Raw genomic sequence first — 19,926 nt, 5'->3', positions numbered from 1 at the left:
CGTGGATCTTAAATCGGAGCGTATTTTACAAGTGCTTTTTTGTACTCTTTAGGTGTTGGAAGGTTGAACTATTTTAATGTTTCAATTCAAACAAAATTTCTTGAAATTCTGGCCAAATTTCAAATTTTTCAGTTCATTGATGTAAACTGTCTCAAATATCGCACACAAGTTTCCTGCATTACGCTTGAATGGTTATCCATTTTTTATCACCAACAGCATATTATAAACCGAAGAAAACAACGAGATCATAACGGAAACATACGTCATATTTTGAATAAAAAACCTCTCACAAGCGTAAACACGAATCCATTCCCAAAATACAAAACAAAATATTTTTTTTTACTCGGATCATCCGCCACAAGAATAGACGTCCGATCATCATGCTTTTGCGCAAAGTCCCACCGAAAATATTGCCCGACACACCGACTGACATAATTTCCCATAAACAAAACACCCAATCTCGCTTTTCCGAGTGTCGCTTCCCTCTTGGCGTATTCCCCTTAGGGTCAAGTGGGGTAAAATGCCATTTTTCAAACTTTCATCGTTTTCAATGATAATTAGCCTCATTTGTTAGGCTTCTGAAGTGGTAACAGCAACTAGACAATATTTGCTCGATACCTCAGCAAAAATATTCACAAAACTATTGCATTTTCATCGATTTTCAGCGATTTTAAAAACTGATTCGTAAAACGGAAGTGGCGCAAAACGACCATCTGCCATGGGGTAAGATGCCACTTCATGAAAACATTCAAAAATTACGTACATCAGTTTTCGGGCATTTCTGACTCATTTTTCCCCCTCTGTCCCGCTGTTTTCGTATACTCAATAAATGGAGTGTTACCCCCCCTCCCCGCAAAACGATGATCGTAATATTTGAATGACCCCTAACATGGAAAGCTTAGACATCAACAACCATGCGTCTCCATGCGTGCCTCAATCTCGTTGGAAACACTTGGCTGGTAATAAAATCACCAGAAAACCTTAATTGCAAGCACGAAAAACCGGAAGTTGCCAATTTTCACTGGGAAACCAAAGGATTTTTCGAGGGTTTGGTGGCCCAGCTTCTAGAGGAATGTTTGATGCAAACATATCTTGACACCATTTACCTATAGCAATGATCAAGTCCCATCCAGGAATGATTTTATGAGTTGGGCCATTTTACCCCATCTTGGCATTTTGGGCTTTGTTCCCCTAATCTTCCCACCAGCAGAGCGCTCTGCTGGCAGGCAGGTACCTGTCGAACACTTTGCTGCTTCATCTTTCGTCGACGAGTGCAACATGCGTCCCATACCGTCCGGCCCGCTAGGCCGTGCATTCAATGCCAGTCTAGTCCATCAGAGGTGTGGAGTAATTTTAGAATTGGTGGTAAAAATAAGTATTATTAGACCGTTTTATGAGGTTCGAAATTAAGTAGGGGGAACGAGCTCCTTCCACGCCACACGGGGTGCAGTCAATGGACCGCCAAATCAACTCGGATAGCAATGGGTAGCCGAGTTGTCGAGAAAGTGCAAAATTGACATGACAAATGGGTCACTATTAAAGATGGTGGATGAAGAGGGGGAGGATCCGACGTCCATTTCTAGTTGTCGTTTACCTGTGTAATTAGAGTCGAGATTCAGAACAAGAACGGTTAATCAGCCAAAATAGCGAAAAACAAAAGTTCAAAGGGGAAAGACTGCGAATCTTCATGAGAGAAAACAATTAATCCAGGATAAAAGCATCAACTACGAACATAGCAAATTGAAGTTAAACTTGCATCAATTTTTATGAATTCTATAAGCGCTTATACTTTTCAAATCATCATTTTTGTATATCTAGCGATTTACTACTTGAACATTTTCTAGAAATTCAAACATAAACAAAACCTCATAAGAAACATCCTGAAAATCAAGTGTAGAATACGCTATATGTTAAAATACACATTAACAAAAACAAAAAAACCCAAATTAATCCACCTAGTGGTGATAGTGCCTTTCTCGTCGTATATGTTCTCACGACCTTTCCGTCGACGTAAGTCAAAGTGTTCCTGAATCCTGATATTTTTTAATAAAAGTAAGCATTTTATCAAAGCCATCATTGAAATGACTTAAAACTTATTGATGGCACATAGTCCGACGTTATGTTCAGTTGGCTTACTGGTTAAGGCTATGGATCGCCAATCCGGAAACGGCGGGCTCGACTCTCGTTGCGGTCGGGAATATTTTCTAGACTGGGCATAGTATATAGTTGTACTTGCCTCACAAAATACAAATTCATGCAATGGCAGGCAAAGAAACCCCTTCAATTAAAAACTGTGGAAGTGCTCTAAAGAACACTAAGTTGAAAAGAGGCAGGCCAAGTTCCAATGCGAACGTCAAGTCATAAAGAAGAAGAAATTATCACAAAATCTGCTATTTGATGTACTGCCAAACCCCGCGTATTCATCACTCTTTAATACGACACTTTTTAATAATGTACCCCGCTCATTCGACATTTGTCGAATTAAAAAAATGATCAAATGTTACAGTGTAATACACTGTAATGATCCGATATTGTGATGTTACTCACACCCGCACCAGCTCTTCGTGCAGCTGCTGCTTCCGAAAGTTCAAATGTGGTGCTTTCTGGCACCTGATCCGTTTGGTGATCAGCCGCAGGGAACCTCGGAAGCCAACAGTCGTAAAATGAACAAGCTATCAATTCGTACCACCACAATATCTATAAAATTTGTGTTCAAAACACATCATACAATCTAAACAAAACTTAAATAGAGTTAGTTTATCGAATTAAAAGTTTACGCAGGTAAGTCGACAGCAAATTTTCGTCGAATTTCATATTTTACCATTTTCGGTTCACATTTTACCACTTACCGATTGTTCCTGATGTGGTCTTAGACTAGTTTCATGCAAATTGTTAATCAGTTTTCCTTTGTGCATTTCGCCAGTTCCGGCGAGGTACTCTAATCTGGTTCCGGAACACTACCGGTAAATGTGGCCTGAGACTATTTTCTTGCTGATCGTTCTTCGCGTTATCGAAGAAGCCGTTATTTAATGTGCTGCGTGTATGCGTTTGGTTCCGTTCTACATTTGACCACTTCCGTCGGGGCACCTGGAACCGGTTTCAGCACACTATTGGTTTTCCAAAGTATGGTCTATGATTTTTTTTCTTGTTATCCGTTCATCAGGTTACCTAAAAAGTCATTTAATGTATCGAATTGATGGGTTTGATTCTCCTTTACATTTGAGCACTTACGATGGGGCAACCGTAATCGGTTGCGGAACACTACCGGTTGTCCCCAATATGGCCGGAAACTTTTTTTTTGCCAAATCAAAATACCTAAAAATCCGCGATTTGATGTGTCGCTTGCATGGGTTTCGTTCACTTTTATATTTGGCCATTTCCGGCGGGACACCCGGAACCGGTTCCGGATCATTACCGATTCAGATATGTGCTGAAAAGATTTCCCTGCTTACTGTTCATCAGGATAACAAAAAAGCCACTATTTAATATGTCGCATGGATGGGCTTGGTTAACTTTTATACTCTGCCATCTCCGGCGGGACATCTGGAACCGATTCCGATATGGTCTGAGAATGCTTTCCTGCTTACTGTTCATCAGGTTATCGAAAAAGCTGCGGTTTGATATGTCGCATGCATGGTTTTAGTTCAATTTTATATCGGCCATTTCCAACGAGACACCCGGTACCGGTTCCGGAACACAACCGGTTCAGATATGGTCTGAGAATATTATCCTGCTTTCTGTACATCAGGATATCAAAAAAGCCACTATTTGATATGTCGCATGCATGGGTTTGGTTAACTTTTATACTTGGCCACCTCCAGCGGGACATTTGGAACCGGTTCCGGAACACTACCGGTTCCGATATGGTCTGAGAAAGTTTTCCTGCTTACTGTTCATCGCGTTATCGAAAAAGCCGCGGTTTGATATGTCGCATGCATGGGTTTAGTTCACTTTTATGTTTGGCCACTTCCGGCCGGACACCTGGAACCGGTTCCGGGACACTACCGGTTCAGATATGGTCTGAGACTATTTTTCTGCTCACCATTCATCAAGTTATCGAAAATGCCGTAGTTCGATGTGCCGCATGGATGGGTTTGTAGCGTTTTCATATCTGGCCCCTTCCTGGGGTACCGGTCCGGAACACCTAAATGGCCATAACTCCGGAACGGCTGGACCGATCTGAACCATTTTCAATAGGAAACAATGGGACCAGATTCCGCGTCGAATGAACCATCGGTCATTAAAATCGGTTGAGGTTTACTGCCAAAAAGTGATGTGAGTTTTTTTGTACACACACATACACACACACACACATACACACACACACACATACACACACACAGACATCACCTCAGTTCGTCGAGCTGAGTCGATTGGTATATAAGACTTGACCCTTCCGGAGGCTCTATCAAATTTTCGTTTTTGGAGTGAACATATAGCCTTTCGGTACACCTTGGTGCACGAGAAAGGCAAAAAATCTTGAAAAGAAAAAAGTTCAAAATTAAAGCCAAATTTTCAAAAATTGATTGAATCTTGGTTAAGAATGAGATCAGTTATTAACTTATTCCTATGGCTTTTTTACCGAACTTGGAAGAGAAATCTACAAAATGTAATTTAATGAAACAACTCTTAACCTCACTCCATACCAGGCGCACTCACCCTATGGCTGCCTCTATCTAGCGGCTCTCGGACACGAACAGGAGATTTGGGTGGATGTTTTTCCCTGTGCCGTGATTCGCGAAGATGAGATGGTTTGTTTTGCATATGGACCACGTTGTTGGTTGTGTGTCTGTGAACTTGCGAGATAGATCGACCGCAAGTGGAAGTTTGTTGATTGTTGCACACGGCGCTTAGATTTTGGCTCGAAGATGTCTGTCCACGTCCACTGCTGATGCTAAGGGGGAGCTACTGGGAAAGACGACAACAACCGAAATAACGATGTGTAGAGTGATCATAGGCGTATGTGTCTGATTATAAAGTAATTTGAACCGATGAATTGATATAAGACAGTCTTAATTCTAGCTTTTGAGGATATAATAGATCAAAGATTACGTTTATTATTGCAATAGCTTAAAGTTTGATGAACAATAGGCATGTTTTACATAGTTGGTATAGGGCGAAAATAACAACTGTTGACAAATATAACAAATATCTTTATTATAGTGAATGTGCAAAACTTAATTACTTTCCTAAGATTTTTAGTGACTATTACCATACTATTTATCGGTTAATGGCGATTGCGACGATACAAAACTGAAAATGCTCCAAATAAAATGGAAAAGGATACACATATAATATAACCAGAGCCGTAGCGTGCGGTTGGTCCCCGACAAGGGAGGTGTGCTGAAAAGGCCTAAGGCTAGAAGAAAAAGGGTGATCCTTTTGTTTTCTTCATTTCATTAGAAATTCAGGAAGTTATCTAAGAAATAATTCAGAAATAATTCAAAGGATTCCTCCTAATATTTCTGCACAGTTTCCTTAAGGAACTTCGGCAGATATTCTTCCAAAAATTCTCTCAGGGATAAATTTGTACATTTTCTCCAAGAGAAAAAAATAGACTTTGCCTTAAAGATATTTTTGCAGGAAGGTTTTCAGAAATTCCTCCACAAATTCCTTAAAAAAATCTTCATACTTCTACTTCTTAATACTTCTATATAACATTTTTACCTGGGTTTCTCCTGGGAAATCTTCAATGAATTTCTTTAGAAATTTTTCAGAGGTTTCATCAAAAGTTCTTATAGGGATTCCTGCGAAAACATCTTTAAGGAAAAAATCTTTTTTTTAGAAAATCGTCTATAGATTCTTTAGAAATTTGACTAAAGCTTTCTTAATTAAGTCTTCTGTAGATTCCTTTAGGTACAAAAAATCTCTAATATCGCTTAGAAAATCTTCCATTGATTTCTTTTGAAGTGGGTCCATGTCTCTAATGAACATTACTCCATAAATTTCTACTTGAATTTCTCAGGAATCCTTTCATGAATTTCCTCATAAATTGCTCCTTAAAATGATATATTTGGAATACCTTCAAAAATTTCTCTAGGTCTTTCGTTGGAAATTGGAATGCTAAATTTCTGCAAATGATTCTTTGGAAAGCTATCAATGGATTCCTTCAGAAATTTCTTCAGGAATTTCTTCATAAAACCTTCTAGGTATTCAACAAACCTTTGCTAAGATCTCTCAAAAATTACTCCAAATATTCTTTCAGAAATTCTTCCAGTCGTTTTCCACAAACTTTCCCAAGCATTCCTTCAGACACTTCACGAATTACTTCAGGAATTTGCAAGAATTAATCCGTGAATTCCATTGAAATTCTTTCTTAAATGTCTTCCGAATTTCATATGCACCGGATATTCGTGCATAGCTTCATCCTTTTTTTCGAGCAAGAACTCTTTCCTTTTGAGATTCCAGCGAAAACTCATATAGAAATTTCTTCAGGAATTCCTCTTGGTATTTATGCAGGACTACAGATTAAGGTGGCCCACACTTATATGAAAAACAAAAATTTCGAAAAATGCCAAGTCTCACCTCCTAAATTAGTAGTTTTTGACTCCCAGAAGCAACGTTCACAATTTGAGCAAAATCAGTTGAGCCTAAGGGGGCGCTCAAAACGCTTGAAGTTTATATGAGAAAACTTGGCCAAATGTATGCAGAAATTTCAAGTTTTCGAATTTTGCCGCTAGGTGGCACTGTAAGCAATCATTAATCAAACCCTTTGGTATTATTGTAGGTGACTAAATGCCAAACAACTTTGTCGAAGACCGCAAAGTGATCCAACGTCTGTAAAAAAAATATACCCTAGGTAAAGTGACGATAAACTTTATTGTTGTTTTTCCAATACATGTAAAGGAATAATATCAATAATGAAATCCCCTAGGCCTCACTTTGCCTAGGGTATAACTTTTTTCACAGCCGTCGGATCACTTCGCGGTCTTCGACAAAGTTCTTTGACATATAGTCACCTACAATAATACCAAAGGGTTTATTTATTGAACGCTTACAGCGCCACCTAGCGGCAAAATTCGAAAACTACATACATTTGGCCAGGTTTTCCCATACAAACTTCAAGCGTTTTGAGCGCCCCCTTAGGCTTAACCAATTTTGCTCAAATTTTGAACGTAGCTTCTGGGAGTCCAAAACAACTGATTTAGGAGGTTAGACTTGGCAATTTTCGAAATTTTTGTTTTTCATATAAGTGTGGGTCACCCTACTACAGATCTTCCGGGAAATATTTTGATTAATCTTTAGAAGAATCATTTGGTAAAGTTATTGAAAAAATCACAATTTTATCAACAAAACAGTTTTAATTTCCGTGGATAGAATGACAGTTCAATCGATAGAATGACAGATCGCCCGAACAAAACATTTTCCCCATGCAATCTTTAAACGCATTTTCAATATAGTTATCATTATTATTAGCTTGAGATTATTGGCTACTTGAAATGCAAAATGTTCTCGTACTTTTATTCATGTAGAAGAAATAAATTCTTGACATTTAGGCGACTTCCATTGAAATTTCTAAAGAAAACTTGGACGAAAAACGCTATAGAAAGAGAGTCGTTGAAAAACACTATAAAAAATAAAATCGAGGGGAACTTATTTCTTCGAAACACCAAAATTTAACTTTCAAAAAATGGATATCTACAAACTTTTCCAAATTACTAATGTCCAATTATCGTGGGGATGTTTGCCAATTACGGCTTTGATAACTACTCTTTTATATCTCTGTAATAATCCATAACTTGATTATAATATGTAACATTTGAAAATATTATATTATCTTTGATTTTATTCTAATATAATTCCTTTTTTTTTGGGTACTTTCACAAAATATTTGTATTGGAAAATAACCACCGACAAATCATTTCCAAATGAGAACTAAATGAAAGAGGAGCCCCTTAGCTTTCATATTGTGGGACAATAAAGGATAATGTTTATTATTTCGATAATATTGTTCTACCGTAGACACCGTGATATACGTAGGTGCTCTCCACGATAGTCGTGGTCGCTTCTGAATAAAAAATAGAAGTAAAATGTTAATTCATGGACCAGCAGAATGTTTTCTGCAAATTTCTAGAACATCCTATTCTCCAGTCGTCCGACAGCTCAAAATTCAAGATTGTTTAAAATAAACAGACTCTACCTCTAGGAGATTCCTACTGAAATTCCTGGAATTGTTGCAGGAACTCTTTTCATAATTTCAGAAAAAAACGTCATCTGAAGATTCCTCCAAGAATTCCTTTAGAATTTCCTTCAGATTTTTTTAGATTTTTCCAGATGCTCCTCTTGAAATTTCTCCAAAAAATCAATTACTGCAAAAATTCTTAAACAGATGGAAGAGAAGTTCCTTTAGTGAATTCTTGAGAAGTTTCATCAAAGACTACTCTAGTTGTTTGCCAGTAGTTCCTCAAAAGATACTTGCAGAACATTCTCCAGAAGTTGCTCCGAGTATTCATCCTGATATTACTCCAGCGCTTCCTTCAGAAATTTTGTTTTGTTGCACCAATGCTTTCTGAAATTTTGGTTGGAGATCCTCGAAAAATTCAGCTCCCCTATGCTTCATATCCTTCATAACAATAGTGTTAAGGCCATATACTTAACACTTAACACTTGTGTGGCTTCGTGGTCGTGCAGCTATGGTCACCAAGCCTTTAGTCGCATCGTGCTGAAAAGCGCGGGTCAGGAAAAATTTTCGGCTGTGCCACTGGGCGTTGCATGCTAGTCCGTTGTCTAATGTCGTGCTTCCTTCAAAGAGCAAATAGCTCACTGGAAGCATTAAACGTATCCATGTCTTTTAAGATAAAGATAAATAAATAGCTTAACCTGAACTCAAATCAAAACCAAACGAGTTATGGTACCCGAAAGCCACAGTGCTTTCCAAAAACCTAGCGGTGATCAGGACTAAAAACTCCCCAGAAAACACCTTAACTTAAAACTAGGTTTATTTATGTGACCTGACAGCTAAACTGCTTTCCAAATCTTTCCTCAACTAAACTTTGCTTTTATGTAGCTCTATCCACAAAAATAAAATGTACTCAAAACTGTAGTTATAATCTTTACATTTGCATATACAGGGTTTGTAGTTGGACGCCATGTTGCAAAAACTTAACAAGCCCTACAAATGCTAGGGCCCCACGTTACGCGCCATGTTACAAAAATAAAAAAAAATAATTATTACAAATGATTAACATATCACAACACATAAAACCTTACAAATGCTCATATTAGAAACATCACAAATGGACATAACACAACACATAACAAAAATATTCTCTGTTATTCAGATGGATAACATCTTCCGATCACAGGATGACGAGGTTTCATTAATTGATTTTGGTCCATCAGTCAATCCTGGAATTGTAATTTGGCAGTTCGCCTTCTAGTTGACATTCATTGCTGCTGACTTCATAGCTTATTTTTGGCATCCCGATTCGGGTTCTACTACAAGAGCTCTATAACTTGAAGTCCGGGTCAGGGAAAGTGTTATATCTCTAGTATTCAGCCGCTGTTCGAAATCGCCTGAAAATTGGCAATCTAAAAAGGATTGCATTTCATGAGCCTCTATTGTGCCAGAACCCTATAAATGTACATTAAATAAGAAGAATATTTACAAGTTAAAATAAAATATGTAACACAAAGAATGCATGAATAATAAATTAATAACACATTTAACAACTATTTTGTCTTATTAATATAACAAAAATGTATATTCGTAAAAATTATCGATGGAATTACAGAGCATTCTCCAGAATTTGAGGTATTTCTTAAAAGATGCCATCAAAAAAATAAATTTCTTTGGAAATATTTTTAGTGATTCCTTAAAAAAAATCCTCCAGATTTGTTTCAAATTTCTGCTGCATTTCCTCCGAAAATTCCTCTAGCGATTATGTAAGAAAATATTTCTAGAGGTTTTTTCCACTTCAGACATTTGGCAAGAAATTCCTCCTTCCAGGTTTGCATCAGAGCATCCTCCAAGAATCCATTCAAACATTTATTTTAGGACTTATTCAAGAACTCCTCCAATACCTTTGTCTACAGTTTCTGCTCTGATTCCTGAAGACATAATTTCATGGACTCATCCAGATTTTTTCCGGGTTACTTCAGAAATTCCTCAAGAATGTCCATTTGACATTTTTTGCCTTTCTCGTACACCAAGGTGTACCGAAAGGCTATATGTTCACTCCAAAAACGAAAACTTGATAGAGCCTCCGGAGAGGTCAAGTCTTATATACCAATCGACTCAGCTCGACGAATTGAGGTGATGTCTGTGTGTGTGTATGTGTGTGTGTGTATGTGTGTGTGTGTATGTGTGTGTATGTGTGTGTGTGTATGTGTGTGTGTGTATGTGTGTGTGTGTATGTGTGTGTGTGTGTATGTGTGTGTGTGTATGTGTGTGTATAAAAAAACTCACATCACTTTTTGGCAGTAAACCTCAACCGATTTTTTTGACCGACGGTTCATTCGACGCGGAATCTGGTCCCATTGTTTCCTATTGAAAATGGTTCAGATCGGTCCAGCCGTTCCGGAGTTATGGCCATTTAGGTGTTCCGGACCGGTACCCCAGGAGGGGGCCAGATATGAAAACGCTACAAACCCATCCAAGAGGCACATCAAACTTCGGCATTTTCGATAACTTGATGAATGGTAAGCAGAAAAATAGTCTCAGACCATATCTGAACCGGTAGTGTCCCGGAACCGGTTCCGGGTGTCCGGCCGGAAGTGACCAAACATAAAAGTGAACTAAACCCATGCATGCGACATATCAAACCGCGGCTTTTTCGATAACGAGGTGAACAATACGCAGGAAAACATTCTCAGACCATATCGGAACCGGTAGTGTTCCGGAACCGGTTGCAAATGTCCCGCCGGAAGTGGCCAAGTATTAAGGTTGTTACCACAGGGACATCGAGAACTGGCAACACGGTCGTCCAAATGTCAGATCGCGAGCTACCGATCTATGTGTGATGAAATGTCTACGGCTGCTCTACGGCTGAAATGTCATTCAGACATTCGTCTATCGTTACTTCACCAATTTGCACATGCGGTCCATTGTTCTTAATATTAGCTATTAAATTTGATAGCCCTAGTTAAACCTACAGTGAATTTGTTAATTACTACTTATATACTTACATACTAGCTTAACCTAAATTGAACTAAAGCTAGAAAGGTAATATATACAAAGGGAACATATGTAACATGCGATATTTACAATAACTTTTATTATGTAGGGTTACACCTAATCGTACCGTAAAGGGCGTTGATTGAAAGGCCATTGTGCATTTAACAAAGCGCCACTGAAATGTAAGTTATATTACCCTTAAATCTACTTATCAACTAATTTATACATTAAATTTACAGTTTGAAGCACGAAAATATAGCTGTTCGAAATCAGTGTGCGGTCTTTCATTTCTCGGCGCCAACAATCTTCAAAATTTCATCGTGCAAATGACGAACCCAGGCGGAGATGCGGATTTACGGCATGGCAACTGTTCTGCCTGCGATAATCCGGACGCCGATCGAAATTATGTGCAGTGTGACACGTGTGATTCATGGTGGCACTTTTCGTGCGTCAATGTGACGGAATCCATTAGCGACCGATCATGGATATGCCACAATTGCGTTGGATCGCCACAACAGAACCAACACGTGGCGACAGGGAATACCTCTCCGAACGGTTCCACTACCAGTATGCAGCGTGATCTCGCCCTGCTGAAACAACGTCAGGAGCTCGAGCGACAACGGATGGAACATGAACTGCAAAAGAAATTTCTGGACGAACAGTTGGAACTGATGGACAAGGCGATTGCTTCCCGAAGTCGGGAAAGTGGTCGTGAAAGCGGAGGACTGGTAGCCGATGTCCCCAACGGTAACCCGGAGCAAGAAAGTGGCGCGGTGGGAGGTGATCTGAACTCACCAGCAGCCGCTCAGCCCGCGGACAACCGTAATCTGGTAGATGCAGTTCATGGTTTGGAAAGGCAGTTGGAACGGTGCCAGTTGCAAGCCGTTCCAGGCAGAGAGGAAATCGAAGACCTAAGGCGTCAGCTACAGCAGTGTAAAAGGCAACTCGGATTAGACCCAACCGAGTGGAGCATCAGTCCGCCGATCGGTCAGCATCGGTACAGTTTTCCAAATCCATCCGGGGACCAATACCAAGGTAACCAGCAGCCTAGAAACCTGGGTGCCCACAAGAAAACCTATTCAACTGAGGTTGGTATTGCAGGTAAGAGTAGCTTTAATGAAAGTGGTTCCCTCAATAAAGTATACGGTGGTAATGTCCCTCATAAGTCCTCCACGATTCCCTACGATACGATTCCCCTTACCAGGGACCAACAGTATGATTTCCGCGGTATCGAACAAACTCCTTTCGATAGCCGCCTGCAATCTCGCATCCCCTTCGCTTACACTCAACAGCAGCGCGAACCCCTCGCGCGCTCCACGACCTGCAACATGCCGTCTACGTCGTTTGAAGAGTGGTTTCCCCGGCCACTTCAGCAGCAGCAGCAGCATCAACAGCAGCAGCAGCAGCAGCAGCAGCAGCAGCAGCAGCAGCATCAACAGCAGCAGCCGCAACGACAGAGCCTGAATTATTATCGAGGCGGTCCATCACCGCAACAGCTTGCCGCGCGTCAATCATTGGCTTGCGATCTACCGCAGTTCTCGGGTGATCCCTCCGATTGGCCTATTTTTATTTCCAACTACGAATACACGACGGCATCATGTGGTTATACGGATGGGGAGAACATGCTCCGTCTACAACGGTGCCTCAAAGGACCCGCCCTCGAAACGGTGCGCAGCCGACTAGTATTGCCAGCAGCGGTTCCGCAAGTCATCGAGGCACTTCGTTTTCGGTACGGACGTCCGGAGCTTTTGATCAACGCGTTGCTGGAGAAGGTGAGGAAGATTCCCGCTTGATCCGGTTTGATCGAATATGGTATGGCAGTGCAATCCCTTTGCGACCATATTGAAGCAGCCAATGAACATGCACACCTATCCAACCCGATGCTTCTTCAGGAACTCGTCGGGAAGCTACCATCGGACCAGAAGTTGGTATGGGCTGGGTACAAGCGTGGTCTCGGCATAGTGAACCTGAAAACATTCAGTAACTACATGCAAAACATCGTCAACGATGCAGCTAGTGTGGTCCTATTCGAACCGGAACACAATAGAAGCAAGGACAAACCGAAGTCCAGAGGGTATGTCAATTCTCACACAGGTAACACCGTTGAGGATCAACCGTCGACGATAGCCAAGCAGTTTGATTGCCTCTTCTGCCGAAAGGCGGGGCATCGGTTGCGAGAGTGTTCGGGATTCAAGGATTTGAACGTCGATGAACGTTGGCGAAAAGTAAGAGCATTGTCGCTGTGCCAGATTTGTCTATTCAGCCATGGTAGGCGATCGTGCAGAAGCAGCAACCGCTGCAATGTGGACGGCTGCCAGTATCGCCACCATCCGCTGTTGCATGCAGCAAGGCGGACTACAGAAGCTACGGCGTTAACCCAACACGCGGAGAATCACACTCATCAGTATCTTGGATCGAGCGTCCTGTTTCGGATCGTGCCCGTTACTCTATATGGGCAAACTGGTGAGGTGAACACGTATGCGTTCTTAGATGAGGGATCCGAGCTGACCTTGATGGAGAGCGAAATCGCGGAGCAACTTGGAGTGGACGGAACAACCCAGCCACTATGCCTTCGGTGGACGGGTAACACATCGAGAATCGAGGGGAAGTCAAAGGCTGTCACTGTCACCGTCGGTGGGGCTGGTTCGCAGAAACGGTTTAGAATGTCGAATGTCCGTACGGTGGCGAATCTTAATCTTCCGAGTCAAACGTTTCAACTAGAAGAAGCAGTAAAACAATTCGACTACCTCAAGCAGCTGAGCGATTCCACGAACAAGGGGGAAATTTTTCCAGTTTTTATTTTTTGTATTTTTTGATTTGCATGGAACCTTGCATACAAGTTTTTGGGGAACAAAAACGCCGTTTTGCATACTTGGTTCGCCATTTTTAATCTAGCCTTACTTATGAGAAGGGCCTATGAAAAATGCACATGATATCTTCAAAAAATTGTATCTCGAAAACGGTTTGTCCGATCGGTTTGGTGTCTTCGGCGAAGTTTTAGACAATTGTTGGTGCTATATGGAGAAAATATGCACGGTAAAAAAATATGTTTGGTTTTTGTGATTTGAACTAAAATATAGTTTTTCCCTCAAAAGTGACATGTCAATATTTTTTTTATTATCCTTATGTTATAGCTGACTGAAAATGCTACCTAGTGCACAGTGGGTTGTTCTGGAGAAAAATAGGTTACAATGAAAAAAAAAATGTTTTAAAAAATTACGGTTTTCAAAAAAAGCTATTAAGTAAAGTCAAAAAAGTTTGTCGCCCTAATTTTATGAAAGTACATCAAATTTGCAAGAAAAAAGTACTTCGGTAACATTTTTCTAAGATGCACCGTTTAGAAGATATTACTAATTTAATATTGATTTTTTTGATAACTTAATAAGTTTTAGCCCTTTTCGAATGTACTCCGTGTTTCTCCAGTTTCAAAAGTATTTTTTTCGGAAAGATTGGAAAATTTTGAGTTAAAATGACACTGACAGCTTAAAGATTTGAGTGAAATTCTCTGCCTTAAAAGTATTTTGAAAAACAAGTTACAAAATCCCACTATCAGGAACAATGATTTCTTCCAGTGGTTTTTGGTGTATTGTGTTGAAAATGTGCATTCAACTCTTGCATATCGCAAGCTCCTCAATTAGCAAGATTCAAAAGAGCGAATATGGCTTATTTTTCAGGGGTGGTATTTGTGCGCAATTAAAAATAACATTATACTTTGTACATCAGTTTATTTTTATTCCTGTATTTTTATCAAATTATTGTTTACACAACTTTCTTAACAATATCGAATATTTTGGCATCATTGTCAGGGCAGTTTGAATAAAGCTTTGCCTTTATTGTATTTTCTGATAGAGGAAGAAATGAGTGGAATTTTTGAGTTCCTTGAATTGTTTTTGCATTATTATATTGATTATTTAGCTGCAAAGACATATTTTCGTATTCTTCTGTAGTAGAATAACAAAATGACAACTTTGTAAGTTCTTCTTCTTTTCGTTTGTTTGCCCAATTAAACAACTCTCTTGCAGTCTTTATCGGGTGTTCGCGTTCTTTGGCTAAACTTGCTCTGGTAGCCATGCGTTTTATCGTACCTCCAATAGCATCGCATGGACCTTTTCCGTGCGATGTTGCGAAGAAATGCCATTCAGCGTCAATACCATACTTTGACTTAAACTTACAAAGGCTAGAAAAGTTTTTTCGGTTTTTATACTGTGAAGCAGCACCATCTGACATAAAATAAATTTTTTTCATGTTTTTATTTTGATCAATTTGTATAAAGTTCATCATTTTATCAATAAACAAATTAACAGCGACTGAATCATGTCTTAGTTCTTCTGAAATTATAATGAAGCTAAAATGTTTAATTTGCCTATTTTCAGTATAATATATTACGAAAGGATGGATTGTGGCCTGTTGCACGTTCCAATGGTGTGATTGAACTTCATCCTGCAAAACGAAGCTGTAATTTTCAGAAAAGTCACAAATAGCCAAAAAATCACCATCTTGCAAGTTTTGTTTTGTAGTTTTCAAAAAATTGGATTGTTCGGTTTTTACAAAATCATGCGGAATCAAACTTTCTAATTTTGAGCTGAAAAATGTAACAAAGTCATCGGTTTGCTTTACAATAGTTTCTAAATCACATCTGTCAGTGGTAACCCATTGTTCGAATGAAAGCTTTTCAACAAAGTTTTCTTCCAGTTGTTTCAATAAACTGTCTTCTAAAACTGAGGTATCTGGGCAGTTTTTACATCTTCGTAGATGGCAATGAGTTGTCTTATTTTCGCAAAGTAATCTATTCGTTAATGTTTTTAGATCATTCAAGACATTGTATTTTTTTAAGCTATGTAGAATTAAATTGACATTTTCATGCGTAGTGCAAACGCAAACATTATGTGTTCCTGTGATAGTCAATAGTTTACATTGCCTTGGCCGGAGGCTTGCAAATGATGAAAACCCTATTTTTACATTGACGTACACTTCATTAAAGCGATTAAAAGCTTCTCTTAATGTCATCATTAACAATCTTTTCTGAACAGCTAATCTCTTATTTCCTGTCTTTACGCTAACAAAATCTCTTTGGCCTGGCATTGCACGGCTTATATCATCGTCCTCAAAAAAATTCAAAACCAGTTCTTTTGTTTCATTACTCAAAGCTTTTCCAGAGCTTGAACCTTGAGATGAATCTAATACATTATTTTTTTCCTTTCTTGCATCTGATGCCATATTTCTACTAGTTTTAAATTCGTCTACATTTTTTTGTACTGACCATGATTTTGGTAACAATGATAAAATTGATAGTTTTTCTTGCCTTGTGGCTGAATTTAAAAATTTAATTTTCATATTTTCTATGACTTCATTAAACTCGTTTGCTTTTTCTGTTTTAGCGTCTAATTTAAAAAGATTTCTTCGTACACCTTCGACGATTTCAGCGCACTTTTTTTCAGGATAGTGAACATTTTTAACCTTACCTAAATCTATAGGCGAAACACGAATAGCTGCTATTCCTCGGTTGAATATTTCGACGTCTACAGGCATCGTGAAGTCTTCATTTGATTGAATTGTGCTTAGCGTTGACGCTGATGGTATCGTGACCAAACTTTCATAGCTTTGCGAATCAGGTACAACAGGTATGGTCTGAACAGTTGGCATCCTTGAGCCACCGGCTACGCTTTGTTCTTCGTTTTGGGTGAGGTGAGCTCTTGAATCAATATGTAGACGGCAAGACGAACAAATACGAAAATCCTTGGTGTTCAGTGTGGATACCTTGGAAAATCCAATTGACTTTAGTTTTTGGATGATACCATCCGTGAGATATCGCAGCTCTTTCGAACACTGAATGTCTTTGAATGGACGAATACATCTGATTTTACTCATTTTGTAATCTGTAACATAGAAAATATTTTCCAATTGTTAGTTTTGAACGAAAATATCACAACACATATAATTAAAATGTGTATTTAAAACTTACCTTTGCACCAAAACGTGTTACACTTTCCTTTACAATTATTATGTTATCAAACAACACTGGATCTAGTTCAAAAACACTGGATTATTAGCTGAAATTACTATGAAATCACTATGCTTCTAGCAACCTTTCTGCATTTACTGTTTGGTTTTCCCTAGTAGATACTGGATGAATTCAGAACCGAGTCAGACATTATTATACAGCTCACGGGTATAAATCATAGAATGCTGGGTAAAGACTGCTGGAAGATAGGTAGAGTTGAAAGCTCAGGTATCGTCAGGTACGAGTTTGGAGAGTTGGAGCGAGGTAGATTTGCTGGCGTAGGTATATTGTTATTGAAGAAGATTGTAAATTGTATATACCTGGAATGAATAAAGAGTGCGGCGGTTGTTGATTGAGGTATCAGTCGGCAGCCGTCTAGTTTGATGGAAGGTGACTAATATTATACTAATATTATACCAATTTTAATCAAAATTGGCTGAAATCTTGCGAAAAGCTGGAATTATACTAATGTCATCGTGTCAGACTACGTTGATTTGATCCACTTTTTTGTTTATTGATCTTTGTTCTGCCGCTTGTGTTGTGTGTAAGAGGTAGCGGTCGCGTTCGAATGAAATAAAGCAAGCTGACACCCGACCGCGACAACGAAACGAAGGCAGTGAAAAGTGTCGAATGTTTACAAGCCTGGGCCAGCGTGGCCATGGTGGACTAGTTCCAACAAAGACCATGTTTACAATCACCAACTGTACGTAGTACAGCTAACTGGTATCTAATTACCTGTATCTAATACTTATTAGCACGTTTTCAGCAGAAGGCAATAAAAACCACTGGAAGAAATCATTGTTCTTGATAGTGGGATTTTGTAACTTGTTTCAAAATACTTCTAAGGCAGAGAATTTCACTCAAATCTTTAAGCTGTCAGTGTCATTTTAACTCAAAATTTTCCAATCTTTCCGAAAAAAATACTTTTGAAACTGGAGAAACACGGAGTACATCCGAAAAGGGCTAAAACTTATTAAGTTATCAAAAAAATCAATATTAAATTAGTAATATCTTCTAAACGGTGCATCTTAGAAAAATGTTACCGAAGTACTTTTTTCTTGCAAATTTGATGTACTTTCATAAAATTAGGGCGACAAACTTTTTTGACTTTACTTAATAGCTTTTTTTGAAAACCGTAATTTTTTAAAACATTTTTTTTACATTGTAACCTATTTTTCTCCAGAACAACCCACTGTGCACTAGGTAGCATTTTCAGTCAGCTATAACATAAGGATAATAAAAAAAATATTGACATGTCACTTTTGAGGGAAAAACTATATTTTAGTTCAAATCACAAAAACCAAACATATTTTTTTTACCGTGCATATTTTCTCCATATAGCACCAACAATTGTCTAAAACTTCGCCGAAGACACCAAACCGATCGGACAAACCGTTTTCGAGATACAATTTTTTGAAGATATCATGTGCATTTTTCATAGGCCCTTCTCATAAGTAAGGCTAGATTCAAAATGGCGAACCAAGTATGCAAAACGGCGTTTTTCTCCCCCAAAGACTTGTATGCAAGGTTTCATCCAAATAAAGATATATGAAAATTACTCGTTGCTGAAATGATATGGAACCGCTCAGCTGCCTGTACAGAGCTACACGAACGCCGTGCCGAAGCTTCTGATTGGACTCGATAATCTGCACCTGGCGGTTCCTCTCAAGACAAGAGAAGGGACCGGGAACGGACCAGTTGCAGTTAAAACCAGACTTGGGTGGTGCGTTTATGGGAAGCAACAACCTGGAACAAAGGGTGGATACAATTTCCACATCTGTGAATGCACGACGAATAAAGATCTTCATGAAGCCATCAAGCAGCTCTACGATGTGGAAGAAGCTGGATCAGGGAATGTTACTCTGCGTTCAAAAGAAGAGCAGCGAGCATTGGACTTGTTGGAACAAACAACGGTTCGGGTCGGTAACAAATTCGAAACGGCATTACTGTGGAAGGAAGACGACTTCGAGTTACCCGATAGCTACAGGATGGCGTTACGCAGACTAGAATGCCTGGAACGGAAAATGCTACGGGATCCAGCATTGAAGGATAATGTAGTCCGACAGATGCACGACTTCGTAAACAAAGGCTACATCCATAAAGCGACGAACGACGAACTCCAAGAAGCGGATCCTCGTAGAATTTGGTATCTGCCGGTTGGGGTGGTGACCAATCCCAAGAAGCCAGGGAAGACACGCATCGTTTGGGACGCTGCGGCAAAGGTAAACGGCGTTTCATTAAACAGTATGCTGCTTAAAGGCCCTGATCAATTGGTGTCGCTGTTAGGAGTGCTGTTCCGCTTTCGGCAGTTTCAGATCGCAGTTTGCTCGGACGTGAAGGAAATGTTTTTGCAGATACTGATGCGTGCAATCGACAAGCACTCACAACGGATTCTATGGCGTGTGGATCCAGCTCAAGATCCGGAGATCTACTTGGTTGATGTAGCTACGTTCGGGTCGACGTGTTCTCCAGCATCCGCCCAATTCATAAAGAATAAGAACGCATTGGAGCACAGTGGCCAGTTTCCCAGAGCGGCAGAAGGTATACTAAAAAGTACCTACGTAGACGATTACCTGGATAGCTTTGGGTCGGAGGAAGAAGCTTCTCTCATTTCCGAAGAAGTTCGTCAGATTTTTCGCAACGGTGGATTCGAATTGAGAAATTGGATCTCAAATAGTGAGGGCGTTCTACAGCACCTTGGAGAAAAACAAGCTGCTGCCAGAAAAAGCCTGATAACAGCGAGCGCCAATACTGAGCGTGTGCTCGGGATGTTGTGGGATCCACGGACGGATGAACTATCGTTCAGCAC

The 19,926-nt window shown here is 39.6% G+C and overlaps 2 protein-coding genes across 6 annotated transcripts in view; one reads left to right on the top strand and one right to left on the bottom strand.

Moving 5' to 3' along the window:
• The window catches only part of LOC109414139 (paxillin), a 285,833-nt gene that overhangs the window by 217,078 nt on the left and 48,829 nt on the right, over positions 1–19,926 (top strand). The window lies entirely within an intron of this gene.
• Positions 13,881–17,315, bottom strand: LOC134287702 (uncharacterized). The gene is made up of 2 exons (XM_062850250.1): positions 17,079–17,315; positions 13,881–16,992 (listed from the first exon to the last, which is right to left on the bottom strand). Exon 2 carries the CDS (start codon positions 16,982–16,984, stop codon positions 14,876–14,878), a length of 2,109 nt encoding a protein of 702 aa, XP_062706234.1. The 5' UTR covers positions 16,985–16,992; positions 17,079–17,315; the 3' UTR covers positions 13,881–14,875.

Source organism: Aedes albopictus, chromosome 2 (genome assembly GCF_035046485.1).
Source record: "Aedes albopictus strain Foshan chromosome 2, AalbF5, whole genome shotgun sequence".
NCBI lineage: Eukaryota > Metazoa > Arthropoda > Insecta > Diptera > Culicidae > Aedes > Aedes albopictus.
The sequence above is the reverse complement of the archived record's forward strand: the minus strand, read 5'-3'. Positions and strand labels throughout refer to the sequence as shown.